The sequence below is a fragment of the Anopheles arabiensis genome, chromosome 3, assembly GCF_016920715.1.
Source record: "Anopheles arabiensis isolate DONGOLA chromosome 3, AaraD3, whole genome shotgun sequence".
In the NCBI taxonomy this organism is placed as follows: domain Eukaryota; kingdom Metazoa; phylum Arthropoda; class Insecta; order Diptera; family Culicidae; genus Anopheles; species Anopheles arabiensis.
In genome coordinates this window covers 92,575,209-92,592,706 of record NC_053518.1, presented here as the reverse complement: position 1 = coordinate 92,592,706, position 17,498 = coordinate 92,575,209, and the positions used below count along the sequence as shown (strand labels likewise).

The following is a 17,498-nucleotide window of genomic DNA, read 5'->3' as shown; positions in this document are numbered from 1 at the left end:
GTTTTGTGGGTTTGCAGGGCACGCACACACACACACACACACACCCCGCCGTATGCCAAACGGGTTCCTCAACGAACGGGTGTGGTGGTGGTACGGCCCTTCTTAAGCAGTTGGTCCGCGTTGGAACCAACAAACCGATTGCCAAATGTGGAACTTGCCGGACGGCTTGGTAGCCGGGTTGGTAGCCTCCGGGGGTCTTAAATGCCCCCAAAAAGGCCTATCGCACATCGCACACCCTGTGATCCGGTGCCTGGGGCTTGGACAATGCGGGGCGCGAAGGCATTCTGAAACCGGTCCCAGCAAAAGGGAGGAAAGTTCCCCACGAGTGTGACGGTGGTGGTGTCCCTTAAGGCGATGGTTTTTACGCTTCTCCTATGTTTACTTTTCGCAGCAATACCGACGCTGATTTTTGCTGGCTCGCGCACTACACCCCTGTCTCTCTATTCTCCTATTCCCGGAAAAAAAAACCTGAACAAATGTGTTTCACGCACTTTCGCCCGCGGTGTGCTTCTATGGCGAATACGAAAAAAAAAGGAAAGTAAACAGAAATCAGTGCAAGTCCATTTGGAGATTCGTGTGGAGAGCACGCGAAAAAATAAAACAACAATTGGCGAAAGCTTCTTCGTTTTCCTGTAGGCTTTGGAGTAGCCTCCTTAGATGCCAGTCATAGACGAGGCACTCATCATCTCATCTGCCGCTCGAAGGCAGCTGTTGGAGAAGGTGGTTCGAATTTCTAGCTCCGATCTAAAGTTCATCAATCGTTATCAAACATGTGTTGAAGCTTAATCGAGCGTTAAATTCCTTACCACAAGCTCTCAAAGCTTCTGTGTTCCAAAAAGTTGGAAAGTGCAATCAAGAAGCCTCGCAGCAGTTGACTGAATTTCTAGAACACTCACTGAGCTGTAACAATAATTGATCAGTGAGGTTTTGGATGAGCCTTCCGGGATATCGATACTTGAAAAGTCTGATGAAAACTTCACCTTCCAATTAACCGTCTGTGGGGCAGGGAGTATCAAATTTCGCGGCCAGCTTGAATGTCTTTTGGAAGCCCTAAGACCTCCTCTAGCGACATATCTATTGTACCATAAAAGACTTCTTCGCAGTATCCAAACATCCTTTATCGGTAGAATCTATTTTGATCTATTCCGTCATGTTTGTTGGATCTATCGTTCTATTCCAAACTCATTTGACAGCTGACCTTGTGTAGAGGCACTAACAAAGAAACCCCTAACGATAGCAACTTGATAGTTGTTGTCCAAAACCGCGATCCTTGCGCTCTACTTTAAACATCCCGATGACCTTATATTCAACGACAGATTCCACAATTAGATGACGGACTGCCCCATCTTCCATATGGTTTGCTTCTTTGAAATATTCTGAACTACTCGGACCTGAGAGATATAAGAGACAGAGCGAGACACACACTCACTACGACCTAGCTTCCCAAAGAAAGTGAAATCCAAAACCGGTACCCGCCGCAAAACTTGTGGTTCAATGTCGAGCACGGTAATTGGGTCATCGTCTATCGCGGCCGGCTATGCTGGTTTCACTATCTCAGAAATGGCACGATTCGCGCGCTGCAAAGAAATGGCAACCAGATTGGTTCATCTCAAACGCCCTTCTCACCCACCGCCGCCCTGCAATGCGACTGGATTGTCCGAAAGGGATGAAAAGCAGGTCTTAAGTGATCGTCCACGTTTGTGATGGATAGGTTCGCCGAACGTGTAACTTGATACGAAATTGTCAACCGTAGGACCGGCGCGCGCTAGCTACCTCCTCCCGGTGGCGGTAATGGCGCTCAACAAATAGACGTCACTTAGACGAGCCGCTTTCAATGTGGAACGAATAGGAAAACAAAGTCTTTAGATAAGTGTCATCGAATGACAACTGACTTTTTAACTTCCAGCTAGTTTTTATGCTTAGAATTAAATGAAGTTGTTGCTCAAAATATCTTTAAAGAATACTTAAGATTTCTGTGGATTTAATCTCCTGGAGATGTTCTTCAATGCTCTTGTGATCTCGATGCTTACCTGTAACGAAAAAGAAAGGATTGAAATGATTAGCTAAGTTTTTGATTAAAACAATCTAAGGGATAGTTAAAAAAACAACAACATTTTAGTACAATTAGTAAACATCTCCGCTTACAACGGAACAGCTGTACATCTTCACACTCGGATGCTGTCAATTGCACGCACTGCAGGGCGACTTCAACCACATTGTGTGTCACCTTTCGCCCACAGCCGTCAAACAGTCGAGTCGAGCCGGACACTCGTAGCCGCGAAAGCAGAAGAGCTAGACATCTTGACACATAACGCATTCGACCTGAATTTCCACGCAAAAGGTGGCACAGGGAAGGACAACAGACTAGCTTTTTGAACATGACTTCGCTCATGCCCACACTCGCTAAAAGTTACACACTTGCAAAACAATTTTCGGACTTGTAATCGATTTTGGGACCAGAGAAATTGTGTAGCAACTGTAATTTCGATGCGTACTTTGAGCCAATTCGCCAATGGAAGAACTGACTGCGAACGTGTTTGAACGATCTCCTAGCGTTCTTTTTAGCATACGGAAAGCAAGTACAGCGATAGAGGACGTGTTGATGGACATGTGACAAAGTCGGTCGGGCAAAACAGACAACCCGCAGGGCCTGAAATAGCGACGTTGCATGGGACACACGCATCTCTCTCTTCATTAACCACGGTTGACAACAGTCGTATGGAACCGGGACGGTCTATTCCACCTTTGGACCGCAACAACGTTGAATTTCACTCATCGCACCAGCACGCAAACATGCTTGCGAGTTTAGAGCAGGCTAGATCATTTTTATATCTAAGTGACATTTCTCGCTATAATTAAACATAAGCTTTAATTACTTTTACAAATAAGAATCTGGCTTGCTTCGGTCTGCTTTGCTTTCCACCGACGGACGCAATGCACGTCAGCAAATGGATGCCCATTGCCAAGGTTATCTAATTTACTGTCCACTGGTTGACGTTGACAGCGCGGGGGAATACAACAGCGAAAACATCTGTTTCCTCCACGGACAAGAAATGGACTGTAGAAGAAAAAAGCCAAATTGTACTCCAATGAGAACCACCTCAACACCTCAACTGGCCAAAATATAATATAAATCGCCTAGGAGCGAAAAGAAAAAAAAACCGACAACATCCGCCACATATGTTTGGAGGGTACGGAGAAATCGATCCCAAAACACGCATCTTTGCTCTGTTCCAAGGCGACTCTTTTTTTGCCCATTACGCAACCCCGCTAATGGAGTTCACAGAGAGAGAGGCTAATCCGACACATATTCTCCTCCTTTTGGACAATGTCTAAATGAACTGATGAAAAACTTGAAATTCGTGAACATCGAATCTCTAGTGGCGTTGTCGTCCTCTGAAGAATCAGCCAGTCTTCTCCCCCCACCCGAAAGAGCCACCGATTAGAGGTGCGCGTGAGTGTGTCATTCGTTTGCGGGATGATTAATGACTTCTGGCAAGTACCTGGGCTGAGACGCTGGGCACAGAAAATCCCTCCGTGTCCCCCTAATAATGGTGGCAGCAGTGCAGCACATTATAATGACTAGCAAGGTCGCTTGCCATAAATTTCTTCGCCGGCGCTGATGGTGGGTGTTTTTGGTAACTTATTTCAGTGCCCACCGTTGCTAATGCTTAGGCCACGCATAGCAGCGCTTTTATGTGCAGTTGTTGTCACAAGAACCACACTACAAATTATCCGCGCACACAAAAAACCCACACAATATCCGCTTCCTTCCGGTTGGGCTTTAGTATCGCACACGCACGCATGACGTAATTTCTACCCGATTCGCTTCGTTCAAATCGAATCGCTACAGTAAATGTGGATAGATCGCATCTAGCAACAATCGGAGGGACGTGAAAAACACTTAGCAAAAGGACAAGCAAAAGATCAATAACAAGCAATACACACACTTGCGCTGCTGTGTGGAGAGCTATTTTCTTTTCTCCGTGAAACGATGGCGAAAGTCAATAAAGGAATGTAACTTTATCGTCTTGCTGTGGAGGGTGGTGGTAACAATCCTGTAGATCGAGAGCTTCATCCATCAATCTAGCATCGGGTAGCACCGCATGCGATGAAAATGTCCATTGAGGTAAAATTATGTTTAGGCATTGTTTTTATATGGTTCAGTTTGTTTTCCTCGTAATATGCGCATGACAGGTAAGTTTTTGCACCCGAAAAGGTGTAAACAGTTAGATGATGAAATCTAGCCACAAATAGGCAAACGATTCTTTCCAGCTTCTGCCCAAGCCAGCTTTTTATCGTCTATTTGATACATTTGTCACCTCTATTGGGTTTCTGGTCGCTTTTTTGCATCTCCTAGAAACTAGTTGTCACATCACACAAGATCGTCAACAGCGCAGCACAAGCAGCCGCTCTGGCAACCGTCAAATGATCGTCAGTAGCGCGCTGCACATTGATATTTTTGGTTTAATGAACTCTCGAATGCACGCTAGACATATGACCACAAATGCCGTCGCCACGTCGTTTTAACTGGTGTGTCGATCACTCGATGCCATGGCGTTCAATGTGGGGCACGTCCTTGCACTCTAGTGCTTCAATCATCTCCACTAACCGCAAACGCGTCTCGCAAACGGAGTGTAATATTTCCGAGCAGGCCGGGTGGAGAAGAAAGGATGATGAAAAGTAAGAAAAATGGTCCCAAACCACCGCGCAGCACCTCGTATGATGACTGACACGTTACGATGCGGAACAGGGCGAGTTCCCGCGTGTCAGCGGATCCGGTTCGAAGGACCAAAACATGCCGGACATTTTGAGTCGCAAGAAACTAAATCTAAGGTAGTTTTTTTTTTGGCTCTTGATTTGTGTCTTACTGTAATTGATCGAGGTAATTATAATTACAGAGAATTTTTAAATAATAAATATACCTTTGCCCATACACTTCTTCGTTAGTAGACGGTCCGCTCTTTCTATCTATCTCTCTTGCTCACCCCATAACCGACAGCGAGGTAGGAAGCTTCGGTTCTCGATTGTCGGTTGGAAGCAACGTGAGTTCAGTTTCCGTCAGCGTTCCATACACCGCATCCGGCGGTTAGTAAACAGCACAAAAATAGAAACCACAGCTCTCCTCTGCCCTCATCTCAGTCTCTTCTTCTCTTTCTCACTCAGCACACATCGGTACAGTACGGCACGGACGCGAGTGAGCTAGTTGGTAGCGGGTTTCTAGAACGAAACCGAAACCAAACCCACCCCAAAAACTGATTTCTTCATCCCCATTAGCACACACGTCCGTATGTGCGTCCGCGTGGTGTGTGCAGTGGCGCATTCTCAGGCTGCATAACGAGCGCAACCGCCCAGCCAGGCCCGATGGATGCTCCCGCGAGATCCCTGACCATAGAAGCGCGCCGGTTGATGCTCGTTGGAAATGCGTTGTCTTATGTAGGACGGATTATGCGGTGGTTCACGTTGAAGCATACATTTCTTTTTCCCCCTCGGTGCAACCGCGTTTGCTTCCACTCTTTTCTCGACGAGCGTTCGCGGGTTACGCATGCGTAACGCTACACACCGCGCGGCCTGTATAGACCACGGTTGTGTAGTGATTCTGCTATATTTGTAACAGATTCTGGCGTACGTGTGAGTGTCTGAGCTGCTTTTTAAAAAGGGCTTGACCTATTTTTACCACGGGATATTAAATCAATCAAGCAGGCCGGTGGGGCATCCGATTATTCGATCTTTAGGGTTAATTAATGCGTGTTGGTGTGCGGCGCGTCCGGCGTTGATATGTTGTGAAATCGAGATTCACGTTTGGCCCAATTCTGAGTGTTGTAAAGCATTGTGTACTATTTCTATGACAGTTGCAACTGCAAGAGGATTGTTTGGAGCCCATTTTCATCACATCATTCATCATGCTTTCCTGTTCTTCAGCTCATTAGCGCTCTCTTAATTACATTTTATAATTGAATCGCTCAGAAAACAGCAAACAAACACTCACACTGGCGCATCTTGCCTCGACAGATAAATAAAAAGAGGTCATCTCCACAGGGATCCTCCTTTACCCTCTTCTTCTAACGCCCAACAACACTGTTCCCTTGAAACAGCCCTGTAATGGTTATCACACACAGCACAAAAAACTCTCTTTCTCCTGCTCTCGAGTACAAAAATGAGGTGACCTAGTCTTGAAGTCCTGACGCACCTCAGTATTTGCAAACTCACACACTTACCGACAAAAACCACACAAAAACAAAGACCGAAAACAGTACATTCATTGTTGCTGAGCCGATTGATAACCGTGCGTGGGGGCCACACAAAACCAATCGCCTGGCGGCCCCAAAAACCGAAGCCGATAAGACAACTGTGCCGCCATTTTTACACATCCCTCTCCTCCTTGTGCAACAGTGTTACTGGCGCCCTCCTCCCCGTAATGTCCGCCCATCGAGTCGGCTGGCCCAGATGAAACATTGCGGCTGCTCGGCGAGTCCAAAGGCAACGAGAGGGGCGAGAAGAATCCATCGAACAAGGAAAAAAAGCATCACACGATGGCTTAAAAATAAAACCAACACCACTCGATTGGAGTCTCTATCGCACGTTGACGCATCTCTCTCTCGCTGTCTGTGTATTTGTGTGTGTGCGTGGATGGGAAATTCACCCCCAAAAACATAACACAACAAACCCCGGCATTGAACAACAGAAGGGGGAAAAAAACAACAACCGAAATATTCGACATTCGGCACACGATGATGATAATCGCACACACTAGGCCAACACTCCTCTCGCACGGTTGACCGTGAGTCGTGAAGGGGCGCCCCCGAGGGGGTGTGCGATATGATGCAGCGATAGGGGGGAGGGTGTGGAGAGTGGGTGCACGGTGTGGCAAAATTGTTTCAAGGCCAAACACGGACCCGGTGTCCTCCCTGTGCCGCGCACGCACGCCGTTCCACTCGCTTCACGCGCGCGGGATTCTATCTGGCGCACCCGAAAGCCGTGACTCCCTCCCCCCTCCCCCCATGCATCATCACCCTCACAGGCCGGGTGTCTCTCTCCGTTCCGGAGACCCCACGGAATCGGTCGAGCAAATGTTTATCATCGTAAAAATGCTGTTTTATTTCGTTCCTTTCCGAACACGTCTCGATCCCGCTCCCGCAGTCTATCTCTCTCTCTCTCGTTCGCTCTTTGCTCCATACCCATGAGGGTTGGCAATTTGAGATAGTGAGTAGAAGGAGCACACACAGACACACACACACACACAGCAGGCCATTAGTAGTAGTAGTAGTAACGCAGGGTCCTCTACATAGCGTTTTGTGCGAATTATGATCACCCCCACACGAACCCCACACTACGACGCGACCAGTACACACACCGAACTTGACCCCAAAAACAGAAACGGGTCTCGCCGTCTGCTCTCCCCCCTTCTCCCCCTCTTTCTATCAGTTCCGCCTTCCGCCCCTCGCCCGTACAAGCGACAAGTGTGGTCTGTGGTAAGGATTAAAAAAACGTCGCAAAAAAAAGCAACCCACCACCCCTTCCTTGTTGCATCACTGCTGCTGTTGCTGCAGTTCCATTTTGGCCCAGCACACACTCCCGACGATTTGTTCTCTGTATTTGTGTGTGTGAGTTGGTGGTGGGTATTTTTAAAACATTTTACCCCCCCCCCCCTTGAAAAGAACGGGGAAGCGGAATGATATTTTGTTGCACTTCTTCGGACACTGTGTGTGTGTTTTTATCGCACGCGGCTGCATTAGAAGACGACGTGCACTTTGGGGTGGAATGCGCGCGCGTGGGATGGCGTTTAGTGACGTGCGGAGCGGGAGGGGGTTGGATGGTTGTAGAAACTGCGGCGAATAGATAAAACAACAACGCAAACTCTGAGGCGCACATGTGCCGCGGTGCGGTGGCGAGCAAAGTTCGACGAACCTTTTTTCTCCCCCCATCCCCAGTTGTGGTGCGCGGTGCGGTATAGGGAATCAGCGATTTGCATCCCTCCGGGAGCGAGATGTGTGCGTGTGTGTGTGTGTGTGTGTGGCAGTTTCAAGAGATGCCCGTCGACTTTCATTTTTAAATGCGCAGTTAGGCTGAAGAGCTTCGGGGTTTAAGTCAAGTTTTAAAAATGGAATAACAAATAATCTTTCCCGATTGCTTAAGGTGCAGAGAATTTCACAGAAATCGAGCCAAAGTTTTAGTCCTTCGAACCGGAATTACAAATGGCTTCAAAATGGCTCATAGTAAGAGTAGAACAGGCGATCGTGTTAGTAGCATTTAATTTGCAACGAACAACTGCTTTTGGTCCTTCGAACCGGATTGTTTTGGTCCTTCGAACCGGAGAATCGTAGTCACATTTCAGAAACCAATTAGCATGGTCTACTTTTTCAAGCACATGCACCACACCTTCTAGTAAAGGTCAAGAAACTACCGACGATGCACTAGAGAAGATCATGACCAAAAAAATAACAAACCCACACCAACTTGAGCACGCGGCTTGGGCATTGAACTTTATCACCCTGCTGCTCGTCTGCTCGCTGCCAAGATGACCAAATATACCTGCCCGATTTGTTTCGGCTGCTCTGCCCGCCTCTACCCTCATTGCATGTGTATTAGTTTTTATTTTACCACGATGCGTCACCCTTGCTGAGATAGATGTAGAGAAGCAAACAGAGATAGAGAGGCACACAACAACAACAGCAAAAAAACTCAACAGCGCGCAAATTTGGCCACACGCCAAATGATGCAATCGTGTGCAATTTGCCGGCATCAAACGCACCACCAGCAGCACCGGTATTTGATGAGCGGAATTTTTAACAAGCCCATTCCCCGGGTGGGTGGAGGCCCCCGAAAACAGAGGAGCCGTGGTGTCAGTACACGGGGCAGTAAATTAAGGGCGGCCGGGCAGGACCTTCGCGCTGACAAAAACCTTGACACACAAAACGGCAAAGAAGGGGGTGCAAAATGGATGATGGGTGGGAGGGGGAGGGTTTGCGCGTAAACAAGCGTACAAAAACCGATGCAATTTCCCTCCTTTCTTGTGGAGCTCTGTTTTTTGAGGGGCTTTGATTAGTTTGTGTCAATGAACAGTTTATGTTTTTATATCAAGCGACTCTTGGCGATGGTTTGGAGTTCCGCTCTAATAAAGTCCCAAGTGTTAGACTGTAACAAAGTGTGTTTTTGTGATGGTTTTTTTCTTTATCAGTGTGCCCATAGCGACACCTCGGAAGCGCGGTTCGATCCGTTGCTGGCTGGCGCTGGTGGGTTGTGGTGGGTGCAGTGGTATGGCACTCTCACCCATTGGCAATTTGTTACAGCGCCACGCCGCGCGCGTTTTATGCCGATGCCCTTGAAAAATGCGAACAAAAACAAACCTGTTGTTACTACCGTGCCTGTGTGTGTGCGTTGATTATAGCAACAACCAACAACTACGGGAAATGGGTAGCGTGAACTAGGCGAACGCACACATATATACAGCAAGACAGGCCACCTGATAATGGATTACCAGCGGCAAAAAGAAACACACATTTACCGGCGCCCAATGGAATGTTGGTGACGTTTGGCAAAAGGAAGTAAATAAAAATTACTCACGGCCAGTGGGAGGAAATAAAGTGTCATTGTTTTGTTACAATTTATGAAGCTTTAAATGTTGAAAATAAAAGCGACCAAAAGTCGAACATCACTTTCACTATCTAGTCCTTCTGCATAATGCCCGTAGATTACGGTGTTGCGTCTTACATCCCCTCTTCCTTGACCTATAAATGCACCCAAACGGCAATATCGGCACCGTCGGGAGTCCTTTCCCACCGCAAAGACTTGAATATACCAACAGCACACAAAAAAAGCACCAACATGCAACCGAATGAGGGTAATCATTTAATCAAATTCGCTCAAAGCTAACCTCATTTCAGATGCGCCCTACCACAGGGTCGGTCCTGTGTGTGTGTGTGTGTGTGCAGCACACAATAGAGTAATGACAATAGGGCGACACGCAGCGGGCGACCCAGCTAGATCCGGTGTGGGATTATGGCGCCCCAGGAAGCCGCACCGCCACCGTTGGAGATGCAATGACGCTTTATCACATTGATTGATAAGTTCGACGAACGGCCAGGGGCTGGCGGTGGTGGAGGGAATTTAAACGTCGTGGTATCATTGCGCCTGACACCTCCTACTCCCACTCGCGGGTTGGGTGAAATTGGGGCCTCACATAAATAACAACCTTCCTGGCGAGCTGATGGGCGAACGGTTAGCATAGCAATGGCGCTAATAAAACATCTCATAAGGATTCGCAGCTTCCGGCAGTTTGGTGGCAGGTTTTATTTCACGTACTTAGAAAACAAACAAACCCACTCCCACTGGCCTCGAAAAGCTAAGTGAATAGAAGAAGGCACGAAACAGAGAGAGAGAGAGAGAGAAAAGCACCCCAAAACAAACCTCTTCTGGCCAGTGGCGATTGACCTTAAGTAGGGAATACACTTAGAAGACGAAAAAAACGAAACATTCCACCGCACGTTATCGGGGTACGTTTACTTAATCGGCCTTCCCAAACACACCACGACAGCGAAGGCAACACTACTAATGAACCTTGAAAGGCCGCCCTGCTTCAATCACAGCAACTGAGGCGCATCGCTAAGCTTCACTGTCCGAGCGCGCGAGAGAGACAGAGCAGTAGCAGTTTGGGACACACCGGGGAGCGATGATAGTGTGAAGGACAATTTCTTAGAATCTTCTCGAAGAATAACTACTAGCTTCAACCTCGATGCTGAAACCCTGAATCAATTACCACGCCACCACAACTTCCTGCAGGCATTAACAGCTAAGGAATCGATTCCGAAATTCGCTTCTCTGCCGAGTGCATAGCCCCCAGGGGGGAAAACAAGGGTTGTTCATTGTCAAAGTGCAGTGACGCTCACACGTTTTCTGTTTTACATCACACCACACCACTGAGCGAAAAAGAAATCTCTGCCTGACGTTGCCTGACCCTGAAAAATATGTCTCAATGAAGCATGGAGCGCCCGCCACACTCCGAACTTCGATAGCAGAGGCGGCAACTGTATGGTTTCTGTGTTTTGATAATCATTTGCGTGAGTGGGAGCAGGGAAAGGGAACACACATCATGTGTAATCGGGTTGCCTAGGAAGGGGCGACACACACACACACACACACACACACACTTCTACATGCACAGATTGTGAATAACACAAAACTCGCCCGTCTATGTTTAAGTGCGAATTGACTCTGACTTTGCTATGACGGCTGACCTAGAAAACAGGCGTTGATAATCTCGCGCAAGTGTAGGTTTCACACACTGGCGGCGCATGACATCCACACCACCGTGGCTACGCAATGCGTGTGAGTGAACTGGGCCGACCAGGGTGGACAGATTAGAATACAAACACAACTCCCTCTCCATTAGAGTGTCGTATCAAAACACCAACACACAAAAACTCTGGACCGCATACCAGTTGGAATGGGTATGTTTTTGATGCTAGGCAACATATGACCAAACGTCCCAAAAATAAAAAAAAAACGAAGCGAGTCACTGAGATGATGTTCTTTGCACGGTTCCAAATTGAGGTCAAGAGCAGATTCGTCAACTAGCGAACCGGCTACTACTGTGTCGCCTGGTCCACACTGTTGGGAACATAATTTACGATCAATTTATTGCCCACCTCCAAACGCCGTCGAGAGTACGACTAACTTCGAAGGAAACCAGGGAAGATGTATTTATGGAAAGACTCACAAACTTGCAGCCAACAAGCAAGCATATTGACTTCAGAAGATGTACCTCACGAGGAAAGAGCACCTTACTGACGAAGTTGAAATGTCACTGTACACACTTCAGAGTGTCTTGAAGTGTGCCAAACAGAGAGGAGATGCAGTGAAAGAGATAGTGAGGCCCAAAGCGTAATTTATTGGAAGCAATAAAAGTTGACACCGATGTTAGCCGATGCTACCGAAAGCACGAGATTCGATGGCGTCTAATTGATTTCCGCAAAGGACTTCAAGAGATGTCACATCTAGAGCTCCTTAGAGCACGAACATCTCTATACCTCAAACATTCTCATAAACGCATTAAAATATGACCATCTATTACAACATGACATGACGCTGCCACCAGCTGTTGTTTTATCGGAAAGATCCGGCGAGGAAGGTTGCCCCCGTTGCACACCGACACCGAGATGCTTCATCATAGCTCCATTTGGATGGACACGAATGACGTGCTGCCTCTGCCTACACATGATGTGACGACAATCGTTCGTCGTAACAACATAAAAACCTTTGGCTCGCACACACAACCACCTCCCCGAGCGAATCTAGGTCAATGAAAGTAAGAATCGTCGAGAAGGTACAACAGCGGTGCCGGTGGAATTCCCCAGCGCACGCAAACGGATGTACGGATCACTTCAAGATCTTCGTACCTGCGTCTGAGAGATGCCTAAAGGACCCGGTTTCCGATGATGAATCTCTCATTCAAGGATGCAAAATTGTTCCCCAAAAAATCCCAACAATGATTCACGGTGGCCGACAACTTACCTGACGAAATCGAGTTCACCGACTCGCTGCGCGGCGTGTTCATGATCGTGTTCTGTATGATCGAGGGCAGTGGCGGGATGATCGTCTGCGAGTGGTTCATACCGTTGATCAGATTGCCCACGAACTGATGTATCTGGTTGGTGCTGGCCTGGTTGGCGCCGTTCGGGCCGACCGAGCCGGGCCCGAGGCCAATGCCGTTCATCATGCCGTTCAGATTGTTGCCACCGTTCATGATGCCGTTCATGAGCAGCTGGTTGGCGGCGACCGCTCCACAGCCACCGCCGCCGAGATTGTTGTTCCCGTTCGACAGGACGCTGTGGCCGTTGTACGCATTCTCGTCGTAGGCGCCCCACAGCTCCAGATCGTTGTACTCTGGCGAGCCGAGCGACGTCGGTGACATCGTCATGTTTGGGGACATGACGAGCGCGGCCGACGAGGACGTCACTTCCGAGCTGCTCTCGTCCAGCATGCGCAGGGCGGTGAAGCCGCCATTGTTGGACCACCTTCTTTTCATCATCTTGCGGGCCTGTTTTGTTGGTGAGAGTTGCTTACCCCTTTAGAATCCTTCTTAGGCTCTCTTCTTATCTACACTGAGGTTACACGTTTTGCAAGAATCGCGGCGTTCCTTGTTTTTCGATTCGATCCCGTATCCTGCAGGATTTCGAAATTCTTCTGGAGCCGGTATTCAGGAGGTACTCCAATAACGGGGGGAGGAGAGGTTTATTGTTTGTACCGTTGGTTAACGCTGTATATTGAGGTCGAGACGTTGAGGTTGAGTAGCGAGAAGGTGTTCTACGCTTCTTCTAGCAAAGATGCCGCCCAGAAACCCTCCCGCTGCAATGCAAAGGCCAAACAGTCGAACCAGGTCGTTGTCTTCACTTGTACACTTGTCTTCAGAATGCTCTCTCCCGACACTTCACTTTATATTACAAGAATCTCCTTGGATATCACTACTTCTGATTATATTTCACACTCTTCCAAACCTTTTTATTCCAGAGATGTATTTTCACTTTGTTTAATAGACTCTTCACTCGTTTGGCTCCACTACTGCTGAAATAGATCCCAGAGCCTACTACGCAGTAGGAAAATAATTTACACACACATACACGCACGTTTGCCACGAATCACTTAACTTCGGTCGACACAGCAGGCGATGGCCATGTTCTCTGGGGGCTGCTCTGGGAAGCGTTGGATCACCGCACGAAACGGACGGCGTCACAGATTGCACCGTGCTGGCGTTCCGGACCTCCTGGAGGCAGCTGTACCGTATGATTCTGATTGGTTGGCTGTACAACTACTGCTGCTGCTGATGATGCTGAATAATAACTGCACTTCCCGAACTGTTTCATGCTGTCCCTTCCGGACACGCTGATGTTGCACGGAACGGGACACGCACTCCCGATATTCACAACCGCATACAGGATCGTTCGTTGCGCGTTTTGGGTTTCTTCCCGTTTGAACTTTATAGCACTGGAAGTTTGTTTTTGTTAATCTCTGTTGGTTTTAAAATGCACATTGCCAATGCGGCCACCGGAGAAAAAGAATATTTTAAGGAATGGTTAGTTAAAGCAGTGCGTTCAATGACCCTGGGATACCGTTGCCTTGCACCCAAACCCCGTAACTGCCTGATGTGTTTCTGAAACCTTCGTCGGTATGTTAAGAATTGACATTAAGATCTTTGGACTTTTTAGAGACTACCGATAGAAATCAACCAAGTTTCAAATCATCCCTGACAACCGTGTCTTACTACCATGCATGCCCTTCTCCTGCTTAGTAGGTTGCCGGGGCTGGGCAACATTGTAAAAGCCTGGCCACGTCCAAGAATGTCACTTAGGCTTTGTGCCCTTTTTGTCTCGCTCCCGTCCCGTCAATGCCCGGAGTTAGTCGTCTCAATCAACCAAGAACCTTCCGAGCAGGGAACCGGTCTTGGGACGACGGTTTGCGCTAAGAGCGACCAGGTATTCTATAATTTGCCTGGAACGAATGCCCGGTTGAATAAGAACAACCTGTACAAGTGGACACCGGGGCCGCACGGAGCTTGAACACATTTCGGACGTCACTGGCAAACGCAACCTCAGGTGCTGCATAGGTGAGTGTGTGTGTGTGTGCTGGAATTTCCCTTCACTTTTCTGATACAAAAGCGACAGGATATTTTTGTTCCCTCCGCTTTCGTGCCATGATTCGTGAAACAACCGCCGCGCGGAGATTCCGGTCTCTCCTTCGGGCAGGGAGCAGCAACGCTTCGGCTGCTTTCAGTGCAAAGTGTTTCCATTTTTTGCTGCTGCCTGTGCCTGTTTGTATCGTTCATTATCCTGATTGTTGCCTTTTTCGCATTTGGCATTTGGTATTTACTCTACCTTTGCTTGTTTGCTTCTTCCCCCTTGTATGAAACTCAGCACAGCACAGAGAGGACCTTAGAGACTCTGGACCGAATTGCCAGAAGATAATATCGGCCGACAACAACAACACAAAAAAAGCACCGATACCTGTTGCGAAGGTATGTACCTGTTGCTTCCGATCGGTCCAGAAGTCACACCGCGAGAGCGCGCTACACCGAAACGTGTGTGCAAGAATGTAAATGTTTTGCGGTTCCAGTTTCGACTCAATCCGACGGTTCGTGAAAGCGCTCGCCTTGCCCGCCGAGGGCAGCAAGCACACAATCTTCGATCTAATTTCGGACGATCGGTGACTTTGCTCGGCGTAATCACCGCCACCGCCCGCCCTGCTGGACGTGAAGACAATCGCCTTGTGTGCCCTTCGGGTGGGCGAAGCGAAACAAAAACGGGAATAAAGTTTCCCCGTCCCCCGTGGGATGTCAGCCGCGGGCCCTGAACGATTCTTATCAGAGTCGACCGTTTACAAAAGCCCCCGGAGCGAAACTAGGCCAACCGGTGAATTGATAAGCGATAAGAGATACTAGCGCGCAGGAGAACATGTGCGGTGGCGGGGACAAAAAAACAGTATCAGTTTGGGAAGAGGCGGGACTGAAGTCAGGAGTGAAGTTAGGGGAAGTCGGGCACCTCCAACTCTTAGGTTCAACCAAACTAGTTCCAACAAAGTATCAAAGATGCCTACGGTTAGGCCCTGATGGCGATGGTATGTTCAGGGCTGGAGTTACACTAGCAAGTATTTCCCAAGGGTTTGAAGAGATTGCAAGATAGTGCATTTAATCCTTGTCGGTTCGTTAATCATCTGCACGCAAAACACGAACCGAGGCTGAGGTTATCGTAACCTCATTAGGAAGGGCTGCCTGTAGAAATCCGGGATCACAAGTATAATAACCTATATTCCAGATGGTTTCGAGTAAATGATCAACAGATCTTGATCGTGTTCATAATCAGTTATATTGTATTGATCAGAATCTACAGAATTTGACGACACATGAGCTCCACATGTGTACAAACGAATGGTACGAAACGGTTCATCAATATTCCAATGTAAGACCTAAGGAACGTAGAAAGCGAGCGTTCTGTTGCACTTCTCTGTCCCCTCCGTCAACTGTATGCTCCGACGGTATCGACAAAGTAAAGTGTCTTTTCCGTGTTTGTACAGTGATTTCGTCGTCGCCACCATTAGGCGTCATCAAAGGCAGTGGAAAAGATGCATCGATTACTGATAGCGCAATGACACGGGAATCTAGCATGCACCTCCAGTGTGTCGAGCACGTTTCCAGCGATGTTCAGGTTCCCGCAGCAATCATAATAAAGCGTTGCACCAGCGTTCCTCGTAAGTTCTCCAAACATGTGGAGCAGTTCCGTCCAATTCACCGCCGGGCAGATACCGATTTATTAAAATGAACTGCGCCTTTTGCGTAAAACCCATTCCATTCCAACTGCACAGGTTTGTCTGGACAACTGTCCCCACTGCTGTGGGGTCAAATGGATCGTTGTTGTTTGCTCCGTTTCCCCGTACACATGTGAGCTTCACACTAACACCCCACCGGGCGAGCGAAATTGGAGTCTTCCGACGGAATCTTAACCACGATAGCACGATGATCAACTATGGAACAGAAGACACAGAGAGAGAAAGTGAAACAAGCTCTCCCCGCTCCCCGACCAAAGCGGCATAAGTGCAATGGCGATCGGAGATACTGGGGCGAGCTGCATACGGACGGCGTCTTGGGACGGCGCACTGCTGCAACCGCTGCCGTTCATCAAGGTTGCGTCCGAAAGCGAAAAGGCGCGTTCAAATATCCCACAGAACGCGTCCCCGCCCGTCGTCGTGTGAAGGAACGCGTTCAGGGCCAAACATCTAGAGGCAACGGCGATGATGACGATATTTGTTTCCACTGGTAAATTGTGCCGAACCTCCTCTGACACGCGGCGTTTGTATCTGAGAAATGGAATCTTTACTTAACATTCCACAGTGACTATCAAACTTGAGGGTATTACATGAGGGATGACCGGAAGCATCGAACGTTACAATCCAATTATCCGTAATTTTGGAAACCGAATATCTCAGATAAGAATTCTGTGGCAAGTTGCAATGTCCATTAAGTTCCAAAGTTATGTACATTGGAGAGTGATCTTCTATCTTCTTAGCGACTTTTGGAGCAAGTGGTCCTTCACAAAAACATCGAGAACATCGACACAGTCTACGGTTTCCCTTGGGCCACTTGCACCCCAAGCGCAGATATCTCAATCAGTCGTCTAGGTTGAAAATAAAACAGTTGAATAAATTCGCAAGCCTCCCCAATTGAAGGCGATTCGTGGCTGCCAAATTGGATAACGACCGGTATATGTTTAGAAGGGAGAGCAATAAATAAATCGACATCTCACTGCGACGGACGCCGTAGTCTCGCGTAGCCTTAGGCTTCAACTATTCGTTGGGGGAGTCGTCGGGCAAGTGCATTTCTTTGTCCAATAGCTCTGTGGACATGTTCCGAGTTGCAAATAATCCCTGGAGAACATCCCCGTTATATGTTATAGTGTTGTTATAATCATTTTCTTTATTTCGCTTCCCACTCTGGAAGAGACTGCAGATACATC

At 48.1% G+C, this 17,498-nt stretch overlaps 1 protein-coding gene across 10 annotated transcripts in view; it reads right to left on the bottom strand.

Moving 5' to 3' along the window:
- The window catches only part of LOC120903008 (ecdysone receptor), a 188,624-nt gene that overhangs the window by 42,222 nt on the left and 128,904 nt on the right, over positions 1-17,498 (bottom strand). For 4 of the 10 annotated variants that reach the window (XM_040312176.1, XM_040312178.1, XM_040312177.1 and 1 more), the window contains one exon: positions 12,511-14,004. The exons of the other annotated variants lie outside the window; for them this stretch is intronic. In XM_040312176.1, the coding sequence (XP_040168110.1) occupies positions 12,511-13,027 (517 nt within the window). In that variant the 5' untranslated portion in view covers positions 13,028-14,004. The remainder of the gene's footprint in view (positions 1-12,510; positions 14,005-17,498) is intronic. 10 annotated transcript variants of the gene reach the window in all.